This window comes from Ciona intestinalis, unplaced genomic scaffold, assembly GCF_000224145.3.
Source record: "Ciona intestinalis unplaced genomic scaffold, KH HT000105.2, whole genome shotgun sequence".
Classification (NCBI taxonomy): Eukaryota; Metazoa; Chordata; class Ascidiacea; order Phlebobranchia; family Cionidae; genus Ciona; species Ciona intestinalis.
Genome location: NW_004190427.2, coordinates 50106 through 66523, shown reverse-complemented (window position 1 = coordinate 66523; position 16418 = coordinate 50106). Strand labels below are relative to the sequence as shown.

At 35.8% G+C, this 16418-nt stretch overlaps 2 protein-coding genes, 9 non-coding genes and 1 pseudogene across 13 annotated transcripts; 2 read left to right on the top strand and 10 right to left on the bottom strand.

Annotated features, from left to right (window-relative positions):
- Positions 1-626: 626 nt before the first annotated feature.
- Positions 627-2267, bottom strand: LOC100176034 (60S ribosomal protein L23; the record flags this gene model as incomplete). Its single annotated transcript, XM_002121168.5, is given in 4 exon segments — positions 627-740; positions 1159-1287; positions 1917-2000; positions 2162-2267. Coding segments are annotated over 4 exon segments (340 nt in total), but the record flags the coding sequence as incomplete, so codon positions are not given.
- Positions 2268-2507: 240 nt separating this feature from the next.
- Positions 2508-16155, top strand: LOC100181455 (coiled-coil domain-containing protein 96). Of its 3 annotated transcripts, none has more exons than XM_026838716.1 (14): positions 2508-2770; positions 2827-2875; positions 3266-3334; positions 3578-3680; positions 4257-4327; positions 4687-4881; positions 5332-5426; positions 5612-5748; positions 5916-6126; positions 6530-6649; positions 6955-7047; positions 7455-7592; positions 7993-8109; positions 15823-16155. In XM_026838716.1, exons 1-14 carry the CDS (start codon positions 2753-2755, stop codon positions 15949-15951), a joined length of 1545 nt encoding a protein of 514 aa, XP_026694517.1. In that variant the 5' UTR covers positions 2508-2752; the 3' UTR covers positions 15952-16155. The 3 variants fall into 3 exon arrangements, with proteins under 3 accessions (XP_026694517.1, XP_026694518.1, XP_002126679.1); XM_026838717.1 differs by having other exon boundaries at positions 2509-2770; positions 3620-3680; XM_002126643.4 differs by having other exon boundaries at positions 2511-2770; positions 3587-3680.
- On the bottom strand, positions 8255-8373 carry LOC113475116. The gene has a single exon (XR_003396863.1). It is a non-coding gene; the product is annotated as a 5S ribosomal RNA (ribosomal RNA).
- Positions 8758-8876, top strand: LOC113475114. Its single transcript, XR_003396861.1, has one exon. It is a non-coding gene; the product is annotated as a 5S ribosomal RNA (ribosomal RNA).
- Positions 9285-9403, bottom strand: LOC113475115. The gene has a single exon (XR_003396862.1). It is a non-coding gene; the product is annotated as a 5S ribosomal RNA (ribosomal RNA).
- LOC113475123 lies at positions 9905-10023 on the bottom strand. The gene has a single exon (XR_003396869.1). It is a non-coding gene; the product is annotated as a 5S ribosomal RNA (ribosomal RNA).
- LOC113475118 lies at positions 11168-11286 on the bottom strand. The gene has a single exon (XR_003396865.1). It is a non-coding gene; the product is annotated as a 5S ribosomal RNA (ribosomal RNA).
- Positions 11804-11922, bottom strand: LOC113475117. The gene has a single exon (XR_003396864.1). It is a non-coding gene; the product is annotated as a 5S ribosomal RNA (ribosomal RNA).
- On the bottom strand, positions 12703-12825 carry LOC113475119 (annotated as a pseudogene).
- On the bottom strand, positions 13367-13485 carry LOC113475122. Its single transcript, XR_003396868.1, has one exon. It is a non-coding gene; the product is annotated as a 5S ribosomal RNA (ribosomal RNA).
- Positions 14007-14125, bottom strand: LOC113475121. Its single transcript, XR_003396867.1, has one exon. It is a non-coding gene; the product is annotated as a 5S ribosomal RNA (ribosomal RNA).
- Positions 15412-15530, bottom strand: LOC113475120. The gene has a single exon (XR_003396866.1). It is a non-coding gene; the product is annotated as a 5S ribosomal RNA (ribosomal RNA).
- Positions 16156-16418: the final 263 nt, after the last annotated feature.

Here is a 16418-nt window from a genome sequence, read left to right as displayed (position 1 = left end):
CATTACAGAATAATTAGGTATTCTAGGATATCCTAGAATACTTATTTCGAATCTAGAATCCGAATCTAGAATTCGAATCTTTTATATTTATAGGAAAAAATAATTTTACCCACATAAGTCAGTTTATAGACCCTTTCATAGCAGCCTTGTTGGATCATGAGCTGTAAATGATCAAAAACTGTACTATTGGGTAGTTTTTGCATCATGAAACGTATAGCATGCTATGAAAAGACGTTGCGAAACGTTTACTCTCGAAAGTCCCACAAACACAAAAATATATTTTTTTAAAATTATTAAATTTAAAAATTTGTTAGTATAGTGTATGAGAAGACGTTCGATGACGTCATTAAACAGAATACCGAATCCCGTAATTAGATTCGAATACAAAAGGATTCGAATCTCACGGATTCGAAATTCTGTAATGTGCATCCCTAAATATAATACATATGTATTAGTTTAACTGTTAATTGTAATCTGTAACCTAGCCAAATATATAAACTGTTAATTGTGACCTAACAACAAAATATATTCAAAAAACGTGTAACGTAAAATGCAAAAGGTATATATATTTGGCATATGCATGAGTTTAACTGTTAGTTGTACCCTAGTATAGCGTTAGTACATACCTTTCATTTCTCCTTTTTGATTTACTATTACTCCGGCATTATCTTCAAAGTAAATCATCTGTCCATGTTTCCGACGATATGATTTCGATTGTCGGATTATTACAGCAGGATGCACTGTGGATGGTGGAGTGAATTAACTAGCAATATAGCATTTAGGATTTAAGAATAATATTTATTATTCAAAACAAAATAATTAACAAGCTCTATTCAGCTTGTAAAAACGGCATCACAATTATGCCCGATTCCAGGTAGAAAAAAAGACTTACAACTTAAAAAGTTTTTTTTGCAATAATGACATTGGTGGGAAAACAGAAAAATATATAAAACTGAACACCTTATTATACATATATATAAGCAGGTAGTGCTTTTTTGTGAAAGGTGTAATTGGGGAAAATACACCCCATATTTATTCGGGGAAAAAACGGTACAAAAAAGACACTCATGTATGCTTTAACGCAGACACATGTGGTGTTAAGTCGAAATATTTTAATAAATAGCAAAACTGCGCATAAACACACAGTATATTACACACCTTTTTTCCGAAGTTCAGGTTTACCCTTTTTAACTGTGGCAAGTACAATATCACCGACACCAGCTGCAGGTAACCGATTCAATCTACCTCGAATACCCTTGACAGCGATAATGTAAAGGTTCTTTGCACCTTAGTTGAAAAACTATATTAGTTGTGAATACTGTAAAAAGTTCAAGATTATACTCTTTCCATTAGTAAGAAAGTTGGTCAGTTTTAAAATTTTCATCATCATTTTTACCGGGTTCGAGTCCCGCACAGTGGAATACTTTTTTATATTTTTTTTTCAAGTTTTTTTTGTTTGACGAGTTTGGGGTTAGGGGTTGGGGGTTGGGGGTTAGGGGTTTATATCTTATGTGTATAAACCGTGAAACTAACTGCTCCCCATAAAATAGAGAAACGAATTTGTCATCGCCTTCTAGCGGAAAAAATTTTCCGTCTTCTCTGTATAGCTCCATGTAATTTAAATGGGTGGGTCAAAGTGTAGCGTGCCACCAAAAACTTGTGAACAAAATTGCTCGGGCACCCAGCTGATAATGTCTCTGCAGACTGGCAATCAGCCGAATTTTATCAAACTTACTCATAATAAGGTAGCACGAACAAGAGCAGGCTATAAATAGAACTTCTTATACACTATTAGTAGCTTCTAAAACATTGTGGACGTGCATTATTTTAAAAACCAAATGCGTTGAATTGTTGCGAAATTCAGAAAATATTTTGGCAGGAAATAAAATACTAAAATACAATATTAAATTTATCACCTGTATTATCAGCACAGTTGACGACTGCGCCAACAGGCAGCGAAAGACTGATCCGGAATTTTCCTCCGGCTGCTCCTCCACGTCCTAAATACAACGAAAAACCGATCAATTTGACTGCATTAAAACTCAATTCTGACCATTATACTTTGATTTTATGTTTCCTTAAAGTATAAACTACAACTGTGTAAAGTTTCAATAGCAAACAGCCACGAATTACTACGATTTAATCAGATTTAGACACCAACCTCGCTTCGACATGGTTAAATTTCCAAAAAGGTAGAATCGATGTCAACTTTTGCCTTTCTCACGCATATATCGGTAGAGGCGCTAAACACACATTGTAGTATTTTGGGGCCCCATTCTACAAAGCACAAATGTGAGCCCAAAAAACAGAATCGCTGTATATCCTTGTAATATTTCTTTTAATAATAATACTAACGTTACCGGAAATATTTACCCAGTATAGTTTCATTGCCATATTGTTTATTTCCCTTCCCCCTTTCGCGTTTTTGCTTACAATATTATTTTAAAACTGTAAGTTTGATTAAAATTTAAAAAAAATGTTTTAATATATATATAACGATACTCTTCAAATGCTTAAAAATAAAAGATATCTTACACTTTTAAAACGAAAATCTCCAATTAAAGTATTCGCCACCTGTCGGTAGAAATCGAAAACAATGGTAATCATGGCAACGGTGGATGCGAAAAGCGCGGTTTGAGTTTTTCTTATTTATTGATTCTCTGTAGCTAAAAAATCGACTTTATTTTTACAAATATTCGAGTTTAAGCGATCGTGAAAACGTGAGTTTGTTATTCAAGCTTGGTACGTCGGAATGAGCGAAGAAGAACAGGTACGATCGTTTTAAAGATTTAACTTTGCAGTTTTTAAACATGTACATTTATTAAGGCCCCTGCTGAAGTAACGCAAGAGGAAGAAGCTGCACCTCCTGCCCAAGGTTTGTTGAAAGCTTAGTATACTTATACAACTCCCGACCGCATTTTCAAAGTTAATTTTCGACACGAACGCCCGAGTTTTCTTTTAAAAAAATTATACAGCGGGTATCAGGGAGACGTAAGGAACATTTTGAAACCAAAATTTTCACTGGTCACCCGCAGCAGTATTACCAAGCCCATCAGTGGAAAAAATAACTAACAGACGCCTGCGTTGGGGCCGGTGGAATCCATTTTAAACTTTCATACAAAGGGGGCCAGTTATACATCCAAGGATCCACCCGTAGCCTCTATAATCGCCCACCTTAACCCACACCAGGCGTTTTTGATATTCTTTTTTTACCGAGAGCCACCAGGCATATTTTAGTATGACGTGCGTTTGTTCTTTATCTCAGAGAATGTAGAGGATACAGAAGCTGCCCCTAAAACAACTACTGAACAAAAGGAAGAAGAAACTGTGGCAGGTAAAAGTTAGAACTTGTCGCTTTATTAGCCTTAAACTGTCAACTAACCTATCTTTACAATGTCTATGTGTGTGCATGATAATAAACTAAAAATCAAATTGATTCTTCTGTTTATAAATGTGTTGCAGCAACTGTATAGTGCACGTCACTTTAAATGGCTCAAAGCATATATACTCAAAAGCAATATTTTGCTATCTCAAACTGTATATAACTTAGCCACCTGTTTTAAAGTAATTAAACTAGCATCAACAGATGAAAACAAAACATCTGAAACTGCACCTGCAGGAGATACTGAAGTTAAAGAAGGAGTGGAGGTTAAGGAGACGGAACAGCCAAAGACACCTGAGTATAAAAATATTGTTTTCACTGTTATTTATACTTTAGTTTGACTTTTTAACAAGATTTTTTTAAAAAAATTTTACACACCATTTTTTTAAAAATCTAGAGTGGGCATCTGTCACATGTCTAATGAACAATACTTTTACTTTTTATGTCTTTCTTGGATAACTTTAAGTGGGCTTAAATAAATGAAGACATGGCCATTTGACAACCTTATGATAAATAAATCACTCCTATAATGACTAATGTTAATGAGGTAGGACCTGGTGCTACGAAACAGGTAATATACAAAAATCAATTTCAGCAAAGTGTATAATATAAGAGATATAGTAGGGTGAGGGAAGATAGGACTTCTTTTTATTCAATTTTTCCTTCACATTTGGTAGAAACAAAGAACATTCAAAGAATTATAAAACTATATTCTTATGATTTCCATAGACCGCTGTTAATTGTTTAAAACACGATCAGGGCATTTGGATATTATGTGCTAAAGGTGTTCTGTCTTCTTCCACCCACCATATATTTATTACCTAAATGGCAGCGCCAGTCACTAAATCAAATATAATGTAATTATGTTTTTCAGAAATGGTGAAGACAAATCAGCTGTTGTAGCAGATGAAGTTAAAGATGCATCAGAGGAAGTAACTGCTGCAGGTATATGCCTAAACTTGTTTCTATTTGTAAAAAAGGCTGCTGATGCTATTGAGGCAAAATGCATATATATTTTTTGTTATACAACTGGTATGACTTGATTTTTGTCTGTTGCGTTTTCGTAGCACCAGATCCTTACTGTATTCTTTTACACAAGAATCGGTCAACTATATGACTTTATAACCAACTTCATCAGCACCGGATTAGGGTCAGATTTGTGGAATTTATTACAATTGACTAGACAGTATGTTTTGTAAATTGTAATTTACTTTTATTTTTTCAAATTAACTATAATTTATATGTACCTGTTCTTTTTTCCATGGTACACCATCCTGTATCTAATTATTCCATTTAATTTACAGATGGACCAGAAGTCCCAACGGAGGCTGAACAACCTCCATTGCAAACCAGTGAAGGTTTCACAGATGGGGAAGCCCCAGAAGAGCCCCCTGTAGTGGGTGAGGTACTTTCTCGTGGGGCTACCCCACCCCTTATAGTTGAACCTGATGGTTTAAACGGTGAAGAAATGCCACAGCCAGGAACTCCTGAAAAATATGGTAAGCCCATACTAGTGCCTAGTTAGTTGTTATAGTAATATTAAAAACTTTCATCTGTCTCTTTGATTACGGTAGCGAAGATTTAAAACTATTTTAAATGAAAAGACAGGATATAGTGATAAAACAACAGTTTTTTGTTGTATAACAAGTCAAACTGTAATCAAACATATGATTTCATTAGTCTATGGGCAAATGTTTATTACTTATTAGTTGTAACTTTGTATTTTTTATTTATTTCTAAAATAAAATCATAATATAATATACTGTAAAGTCATTATATGCTACCATTTTTCATGTTCTACCTAGTTATTTTCCAAAATCCATAAAATTTAGTCAAAGGAATTTAAAATTTTTCATTTTGAACTTTTCACCATAAGCTTTTTATTTATGGTGCATTTGCTCCAAGCCTGTATAACTGTGATATTAACTTTTAAATATGTTCAACTACAGGCAGTGAAGGAGGGGAAATGGAGCTTCTTCTTGAAGAAGATGAACAAATTCTGATGCCACAATATAACAGGGAAGAACTGCTACAAAAGTACCAAGTACAGAAAATATTAACAGTCCCTATTTATTTCTTAGCCTGAATTTTTAAACTATAGTCGCCGGTCAAAAATCAGTGACTAACTTACTAGTCATGTACCCATATTTAATGACACAAAATAATGAATACAAATATGGTTGAACGAATCATAACAAAGCACCCTTGTAACTTAACTACATTAAACAGGCTGCTCTGAATGAAAGAGAAATGCTAAACCAACAGAACCACCAACTCCAACATAAACTTGCAGAGTATTTTCGAAAAAAGAAAACTGAGGAAACGCGACAAGAAGTAGATAAAAATGTCACCGATCAAGAACAGAGGTGATGCAACTATTTCTTTTCTCGTCACATTTGGTAGTAAATAAAGAACATTTCAAGAATTATAAAACCATATTCTCACGACTTCTATACACCAATATAGTGGCCCGCCTTCCCCCACCCAATGAAATATGTATCAAATTGTAATTTAACGTTATGGTGAACTGCAGATACATGAAATACATGAGCAACCTTGAAGAGCTAAGACAGCAACAAACTGCTGAACAAGAGGCTTACAATGAACAGTTGGAAGAATTAAAAGCCAGAAAAGCAGAAAAACATGGAAAAGTAGAAGAAGAATGGAACAAAGCCATTGAATTCAAAAGATCTGTTGCTTCAATTGCAATTAATAGCAGATCAGGAAGACCAATACAACAGAAGGTATTGGTTTGATTGCTTCATTTATGTTGTTTGTGGGTTAGATCTAACTTACATGTGTCTGAAGTACATCTTTAAGAGTTAGCCTGTTAAAATATTTGGACAGGCTGTTTTTTTTAATTCAAGTTATATTTGATATAAGGTAAAATGGATATATCAACTTTAAATAAAGCCAATTGCTTCCACTAAACCGGGCAAATAATCAGTTTTAGGTAATTTTTTGTGGCTATGAAAATGTAATTTTGAACTTAAATTTTACATATATTTGCAGGGTGTGTTCTAATTGGTGATATATTTAAGCTGTTAAGAAATAAAATTAGTGCTAAAATGAGTTGACGAATTTTTGTTTTTAAATTAATGCTAAAATTGGTTAACCAAGTTATTTTAAAAGTTATTTTAAAACCAGGATATTGAAATGTATGAAGCCAATGAGAGAAAGAAGGAAGTCGAAGTCTCTCAAGTTCGCCTTGAAAATATTAAGTTGAAAAACAGACTTAGAAAACAAGAAATGCAACTTAAACAAAAGGTTTATTTTGTACCATATTTTTGCAATCTTTTAAGTAAAACCTAAACGGTAACTTTTTTAATTAAAATAAATACTGGAAGAAATCCTAATAAAACTTTAACACGCTCCAACCCAGTGGTTACTAATGGGTTGTCCAAGGTATTGGTCGATATAAAAATAATGAAGAAAATTCCCCAAAGATAATCACCCACAAATTAACATAACTCGTAAGCTTACACGAGGTGTATAAAACCGAACACTCGTGTTATAACGACTGTCAATTTCTAGCCACAGGAGGATAATCTATTTAATTTGTTTATAAACAGGAAGAACTTGCTGAAGGTTTACATCTGATCGATTTTGAACAGTTAAAAATTGAAAATCAGACTTACAATGAAAAGATTGAAGAAAGAAATGAGGTAGCTGGATCATTGATTATTATAATTGTTTAAAACATGTAGTAGGGTGGGGAAGATGGGACACCTTTTCATACTATTCTCTTCTCCCATTAGGTGGTAAACAAAGAAAATTCAAAGAATTTTAAAACTGTTTCCTCAGAACTTCCATAGACCGTTGTTAATTATTTAAAATACGAGCAGGATATTTAAAATGTATATGCTAAAGGTGTCCCAGTTAACCCTACAATACTATATATATCATTGTCTTTGTGGCTATTTATATACATTTTGAATTGCAAAACTAAATGCTGCAACTGCGTAAATTAAAGTTAACTTTTCATATTTCTATAGTCATATACATTTTAACGCCCGCTCTATTTTTTGTTTGCAAATATCTGTTACACAGCCCTGCTATTGTGTTTTTATAGGAATTGCTAAAACTTCGCAAAAAGATTACAAGCACTGTGCAAGTTCTGACTCATTTAAAGGAGAAGTTACAATTCGTGCAAGCTGAGAACCAAGTCAGAAAATCGCAACTTGCAGAAGTAGAACAAGACGTTGCCCAAGTAATTTTATACCAATATATTCTATTCTTTGTGAGGTCCAGCAGCGTGGCATGTCGGCCATGGGTCTAGGATTTAGGCCAGAATTTGCCCATTACCCCTATAGGTGCTCAATTTCTACAGGGTGCTTAGTGGGCCTTGACCTATGAAAATCCTATAAACCCAAAATGAGTATTTTATTAAAGTAAGTTAAAAAATATGGATTTTGATACTTTATAGGCTGAAGATACTTTTTTTTTAAAGGTTAGTACACCTTCAAGTATGTTTAACAGTTGCAGGAGAAACTGCAACTCTGCTTATGGTATATAAACCAATACAAATAAATCCAAAAAACATTTCAATAGTTAGAAATGCATAACACACTATGCGTGTGCATTTTACACACCTGACCATTTTGTTGCAGAAACGAGATATTCTGTCACGAACGAAGCAAGCACGTGACGGACTACGTCACGACAATGGGAAGTTACAACAAAAGTCGGGTTTGCTGGGAAACACTGATCTTCTCAGAGATTTTGAAGTAAGATTAGCTATTTGTGTAAAATACATGAGTAGCCAACAGCGCACGTAGGAATGTCGTTTTTATCTAAAGAAGGGTGATTTTAAATTAGTTGTAGTCTGGTGGCATCAGAGCATTGCTCCGTTCATGGGGAAAATATGCAGAACGCCTACAACACCCGGTATTCCCAGGCGGTCACCCATCCAAGTACTAACCGGGCCCGACGTTGCTTAACTTCCCAGATCGGACGAGATGGGGTGTTCTCAACGTGGTATGGTCGTAGGCGATGAAAGGACGCGAAGTAGCGCTTTTAATCGCGTATGGCTGTGACGTCACAGAACCAATACAACAAACATTTTTCGTTTACTTCGGACACAATAGCTTGGTTGGATTGGTTACAATTCAGCTTATGTGTAGCATATACGCCCATTTATATAGGCATAACCGTCTGTACATAAGATATTTGAACACCGAACACGAGTACACAAATAGACCAACGGTTGTTGTAAACCTATCAAGAATATCTCACTCCAACATTGATTTAATAGAACACCTAACTAAATCAAGACAGATAAGGAATGGTTTTCTGTAAAAGTCTCGTATTTGCGTAGATGGTTTGTGACGTCACAGCTATACGCGATAAAAAGCGCTATTTCGCAACGTATTATCGCCTACGACCATACCACGTTGAGAACACCCCATCTCGTCCGATCTGGGAAGTTAAGCAACGTCGGGCCCGGTTAGTACTTGGATGGGTGACCGCCTGGGAATACCCGGTGTTGTAGGCGTTTTGTGTTTATTTTACGAAGATTTTAAAATTAATCCTTAAAAGACGTACCAAACGTCCGCGTAAGGTGCAAAGTAAGGGTAAGATGAGACATGTTTTTTATATTTTTTTCTCGTACATTAATTGTTAAAAACATGACCAGAAAATCTGGGTTTTAGATCTAAACGATATCCCATCTAATCCCACGACCAACAGTGCCACATTATATAAAGCGAAACGTTTTAGGTTTTTTAACATTCCTTGCTTTGGCCATGGCCTATACTTGTATATTCAAGGCTATGCTTTAACCGTGACGCGACTACGTTAAACAAAACCTAAACTTTGGTATAATTTTAAAAAGCGACAGGTAGTCTAATAAATATGTTATAAACCTCTAAAGTTTAAATAGCGAAAAGATAAAAACGCAAAACGCCTACAACACCCGGTATTCCCAGGCGGTCACCCATCCAAGTACTAACCGGGCCCGACGTTGCTTAACTTCCCAGATCGGACGAGATGGGGTGTTCTCAACGTGGTATGGTCGTAGGCGATGATAGGACGCGAAGTAGCGCTTATAATGGCGTATAGCTATGACGTCACAAACCAGTTCGCAACTAGGCATATGCACGCTTTTCAATGAAGCAAAACTGAAGTAGGCTCAGTTGGGCTCAAATAAGTAAACCAGTATTGACTGAATTAAAGATATTTATAAAAGGGTGGGGTAAGATGAGTTATGTTTCAATATCTTTTCTCGTCCCATTGGTGGTTAACAAAAAACAATTGCAGAGTTATATATTATTTGTTTAAAAAAAAACAATCACAAAATATTGGTTTTTGGTGTAAACGGTATCCCACCTTACCCCACGACCCATAGTACTATTTTATAAAAAAAATGTTTTAACAATCTATCCTTTGACCAATACGTTACTACGAATGGACAAAACTTAACAACTTAATTCTAGCACAGAAACAATTGGTCTAATAAATATGTTATAAACCGCTAAAATTTAAATAGCCCAAATTAAAACGAAATACAGATAAAAAGTAAAACGCCTACAACACCCGGTATTCCCAGGCGGTCACCCATCCAAGTACTAACCGGGCCCGACGTTGCTTAACTTCCCAGATCGGACGAGATGGGGTGTTCTCAACGTGGTATGGTCGTAGGCGATGAAAGGACGCGAAGTAGCGCTTTTCATCGCGTATAACTGTGACGTCACAAACCGGTTCAATTAGGCTTTGCGCGTTTTTCAATGAAGGCAGAGCTGAAGTAGACTCAGTTAAGCTCAAATATGTAAACCAGTACTAACTGAATTAAAGATATACGTCTTTAATACATATACACTGCATCGCTCGTATCTCATAGGTCGAAACACATATATGCTGTTTATATCTTGGGGCATATAGGCGGCACATATCTAGATTATAAACAACATACTTAAGCTCTTGTGTTTGAAATTAACTGCCACGTAAAGACAAAACCTAAAGTTTGGCCTAATTTTAGCACAGCGAGAGGATGTCTAATGTCAAATGTTATAAACTGTTAAAATTTAAATAGCGTTAACCAGAGTCCGTATATAAACATGAGTTATTTCATGTCGCCCATAGAAATCACATAGCACATAGCAAATAGGGCTAAATTGATCATAGACATAATATAAATATGAACGTATATAGCTAAGTTTAATATATTTTATGTTTTTAATACAAATACAGGATGCAGATTAAAGAAAATCAAATTTTCAAGTAGATGTGTAGATTTATTAAAGCCCAAAAGTGACTTGAAGTTTTTGAGTTCTATAAATAAACTGCGACTAAGCAGAAAAATCTGTTAAAAAATTCCCGTTGCTAGGGTAAACAATCGGCGAAATTAGCCCCATTTGGTTGCCCTGTAGGATTTCTATGGTGATGAAATAACTCATGTTTATATACGGACTCTGGCGTTAACTAAACGAAATATAGTTAAGAAACAAAACTACTGCAACTCTCAGTCCATGTAAGGTGTAGAAGGGCGAGGTAGGATGGGACAGGTTTTCAGTCTTTTTTCTTCTACATTATTTCTTAAAAACACGATCAGGAAATATAGGTTTTAGGGGTAAAAGATATCCCATCTTACCCCACGACTCACAGTACTATATTATAAAGAGAGAACAGTTTCAACAAACCATCCTCACCATTACGTTACTACGCATGGACAAAACTTAAAAATGGGCCTAATTTTAGCACAGAGGCAGGGTTTCTAATACAGTAACGTTATAAAGTATTAAAATTTAAATAGCACAAACCAAAGCGAAATACAGATAAAAAGTAAAACGCCTACAACAACCGGTATTCCCAGGCGGTCACCCATCCAAGTACTAACGGGGCCCGACGTTGCTTAACTTCCCAGATCGGACGAGATGGGGTGTTCTCAACGTGATATGGTCGTAGGCGATATTACGACGCGAAGTAGCGCTTTTAATCGCGTATAACTGTGACGTCACAAATTAGTTCGTAATGAGGCTTTGCGCGATTTTTAAAGAAAGCAAAACTGAAGTAGACTCAGTTGGGCTTAAATAAATAAACCGGTATTGACTGAATTAAGCATATATATATATATATATATAATTGGGGGAAGATGAGACGTGTTTCAATCTCTTTTCTCATCCCGTTTGGTAGTTAACAAGAACATTTGAAAAGTTATACATGATTTGTTAAAAAAAACAATCACAAAATATGGGTTTACGTGTAAACGATATCCCATCTTACCCCACGAACCAGCGAAACCGCTGTGTTATAAATCGAAACGTTCTAACATTCTATACTTTGACCAATACGTTACTACGAATGCATAAAACCTAAAATTTGGTTTAATTTTAGCAAAGCGACAGGGTATCTAATAAAAATAATGTTATAAAGTATTAAAATTTAAATCGCACAAACCAAAGCGAAATTTAGGTAAAAACAAAACGCCTACAACAACCGGTATTCCCAGGCGGTCACCCATCCAAGTACTAACCGGGCCCGACGTTGCTTAACTTCCCAGATCGGACGAGATGGGGTGTTCTCAACGTGGTATGGTCGTAGGCGATGATACGACGCGAAGTAGCGCTTATAATCGCGTATAACTGTGACGTCACAAACCGGTTCAATTAGGCTTTGCGCGTTTTTCAATGAAGGCAGAGCTGAAGTAGACTCAGTTAAGCTCAAATATGTAAACCAGTACTAACTGAATTAAAGATATACGTTTTTAATACATATACACTTCATCGCTCGTATCTCATATGTCGAAACACATATATGCTGTTTATATCTTGGGGCATATAGGCGGCACATATCTAGATTATAAACAACATACTTAAGCTCTTGTGTTTGAAATTAACTGCCACGTAAAGACAAAACCTAAAGTTTGGCCTAATTTTAGCACAGCGAAAGGATGTCTAATGTCAAATGTTATAAACTGTTATAATTTAAATAGCGTTAACCACGGACTCTGGCGTTAACTAAACGAAATATAGTTAAGAAACAAAACTCCTGCAACTCTCAGTCCGTGTAAGGTGTAGAAGGGCGAGGTAGGATGGGACAGGTTTTCAGTCTTTTTTCTTCTACATTGTTTCTTAAAAACACGATCAGGAAATATAGGTTTTAGGGGTAAACGATATCCCATCTTACCCCACGACCCACAGTACTATATTATAAAGAGAGAACAGTTTCAACAAACCATCCTCACTATTACGTTACTACGCATGGACAAAACTTAAAAATGGGCTTAATTTTAGCACAGAGACAGGGTTTCTAATAAAATAACGTTATAAAGTATTAAAATTTAAATAGTACAAACCAAAGCGAAATACAGATAAAAAGTAAAACGCCTACAACACCCGGTATTCCCAGGCGGTCACCCATCCAAGTACTAACCGGGCCCGACGTTGCGTAACTTCGTACCCAGATCGGACGAGATGGGGTGTTCTCAACGTGGTATGGTCGTAGGCGATGATGCGACGCGAAGTAGCGCTTTTAATGGCGTATAACTGTGACGTCACAAAGTAGTTCGTAATGAGGCTTTGCGCGATTTTTAAAGAAAGCAAAACTGAAGTAGACTCAGTTGAGCTTAAATAAATAAACCAGTATTGACTGAATTAAGCATATATATATATATATATATATATATATAATTGGGGGGAGATGAGACGTGTTTCAATCTCTTTTCTCATCCCGTTTGGTAGTTAACAAAGAACATTTGAAAAGTTATACATTGTTTGTTAAAAAAAACAATCACAAAATATTGGTTTAGGTGTAAACGATATCCCATCATACCCCACGAACCAGCGAAACCGCTGTGCCATATTAAATATAATTATAAAACGAAACGTTCTAACATTCTATACTTTGACCAATACGTTACTACGAATGCATAAAACTTAAAATTTGGTTTAATTTTAGCAAAGCGACAGGGCATCTAATAAAAATAATGTTATAAAGTATTAAAATTTAAATAGCACAAACTAAAGCGAAATTTAGGTAAAAACAAAACGCCTACAACACCCGGTATTCCCAGGCGGTCACCCATCCAAGTACTAACCGGGCCCGACGTTGCTTAACTTCCCAGATCGGACGAGATGGGGTGTTCTCAACGTGGTATGGTCGTAGGCGATGATACGACGCGAAGTAGCGCTTTTAATCGCGTATAGCTGTGACGTCACAAATCAGTTCGCAACTAAGCTTCTGCGCGTTTTTCAATGAAAGCAAAACTGAAGTAGGCTCAGTTGGGGTCAAATAAGTAAACCAGTATTAACTGAATAAAATATATATATAGAATGGTGGGGTAAGATGAGACGTGTTTCAATCTCTTCGCTCGTCCCAATTGCATTTAGTAGTTTGGCAGTTAACAAAGAACATTTACCGAATTATCCACATTTGTTAAAACATGGTCAATAAATGTAAGTTTTATTGGTGAACGATATTCCATCTTACCCCACGACCCACAGTACTATATTATAAAAAGCTAAGCGTTTCAACAACCGTTACTTTGACCACTATACGTTACTGCGTATAAACAAAACCTAAATTTGGTGTAATTTTAGCACAGAGACAGGGTATCTAATAAAATAACGTTATAAAGTATTAACAAATAAATGGCACAAACTAAAGCGAAATACAGATAAAAACAAAACGCCTACAACACCCGGTATTCCCAGGCGGTCACCCATCCAAGTACTAACCGGGCCCGACGTTGCTTAACTTCCCAGATCGGACGAGATGGGGTGTTCTCAACGTGGTATGGTCGTAGGCGATGATACGACGCGAAGTAGCGCTTTTAATCGCGTATGTCTGTGACGTCACAAACCAGTTAACAGTTGGGCATATGTGCGTTTTTCAATGAAAGCAAAACTGAAGTAGCCTCAGTTGGGCTTAAATAAGTAAACCAGTATTAACTAAATAAAAGATTTGTATAAAATGGCGGGGTAAGGTGAGACGTGTTTCAATCTCTTTTGTTCGTTAAAAATACGATCAGGAAATATGAATTTAAGGTGTGAACGTTATCTCATCCTACCCCACGACCTACAGCCTTATATTGTATAAAACGAAGTGTTTTACCACTCGGTACTTTGCCCGCTGCGTTACTACGTATGGACAAAACCTAATATTTGTTTTAGTTTTAGCAGAGCTGCAGAGTGTCCAAAAGAAATTGTTAACTTCCTAATTTAAAATGGCACAAACCAAAGCGAAATTAGGTAAAAACAATACGCCTACAACCCGACGTAACTTCCCAGATCGGACGAGATGGGGTGTTCTCAACGTGGTATGGTCGTAGGCGATGATACGACACGAAGTAGCGCTAATAATCGCGTATAGGTGTGACGTCACAAACCGGTTCAATTAGGCTTTGCGCGTTTTTCAATGAAAGCAGAGCTGAAGTAGACTCAGTTAAGCTCAAATAAGTAAACCAGTACTAACTGAATTAAAGATATACGTTTTTAATACATATACACTTCATCGCTCGTATCTCATATGTCGAAACACATATATGCTGTTTATATCTTGGGGCATATAGGCGGCACATATCTAGATTATAAACAACATACTTAAGCTCTTGTGTTTGAAATTAACTGCCACGTAAAGACAAAACCTAAAGTTTGGCCTAATTTTAGCGCAGCGAAAGGATGTCTAATGTCAAATGTTATAAACTGTTATAATTTAAATAGCGTTAACTAAACGAAATATAGTTAAGAAACAAAACTCCTGCAACTCTCAGTCCGTGTAAGGTGTAGAAGGGCGAGGTAGGATGGGACAGGTTTTCAGTCTTTTTTCTTCTACATTGTTTCTTAAAAACACGATCAGGAAATATAGGTTTTAGGGGTAAACGATATCCCATCTTACCCCACGACCTACAGTACTATATTATAAAGGGAGAACAGTTTCAACAAACCATCCTCACCATTACGTTACTACGCATGGACAAAACTTAAAAATGGGCCTAATTTTAGCACAGAGGCAGGATTTCTAATAAAATAACGTTATAAAGTATTAAAATTTAAATAGCACAAACCAAAGCGAAATACAGATAAAAAGTAAAACGCCTACAACACCCGGTATTCCCAGGCGGTCACCCATCCAAGTACTAACCGGGCCCGACGTTGCTTAACTTCCCAGATCGGACGAGATGGGGTGTTCTCAACGTGGTATGGTCGTAGGCGATGATACGACGCGAAGTAGCGCTTATAATCGTGTATAACTGTGACGTCACAAACCAGTTATTCAAATGTGCGATTTTTGCAGCAAAAGAAAAAACTCACAATTTAGTTTACTTCTTATAATTTAACCTATGTCAACAGTTTAAATGGAAAATTTATGTTACCAGTATGTTCCGTATAGTCACCTACAATAACCTATATACCCGTGACGCAAACACGTTACGTTTTATCATATGTTTTATGCTTAAATAATCATAAACGTTGATGGTAAATTAATAATGTTGTTAAACACAGGTTGGTAGTGACCAGGCACAAGAACTCGGCTTCCAACTAGAACAACTAAAGCGCCAACATGCCGAACTTACCCTCAGTTTAAACGGAGTGAAAAAGAAAATCGAACTATCCAAAGAAAATCAAACGTGATCTATAGTGACGTCACTTCTTTACTGTTCCGTATTGAATACAGAAAGATTTATTTCAAATTATTAACTTTTTTAAATATATTTTGTTGGTTGCATTTTGTTGGACCGCGAGAATACTGGTGTCAATAATTACTGTAACATTTTTTCGACTAATATCGTTAAACAGATACCGGTAAAGGAAGATTAAAAAGAAACGTTTCTCTTACGCCGTGTCCCGTTTTTCCCACCCTACTATATATGTCTGCCCTTTGCAAGCGCTGAACGACCTAATTTGTCTATAATCCAGGATTTTTATCGTTTTAGTTAAAATAAGAAAAATATATTCATGGGATAATGTGTATAAAAATTATATACAGAAATACCGAAATGGCACTCTTCATAAAATGATACACTTCTTATTCTCATTTTTGTTAATTTTTCTCCTCTATAAAAAAAAGCATTTTTTTATGAAATTCGTTAAATTATTTC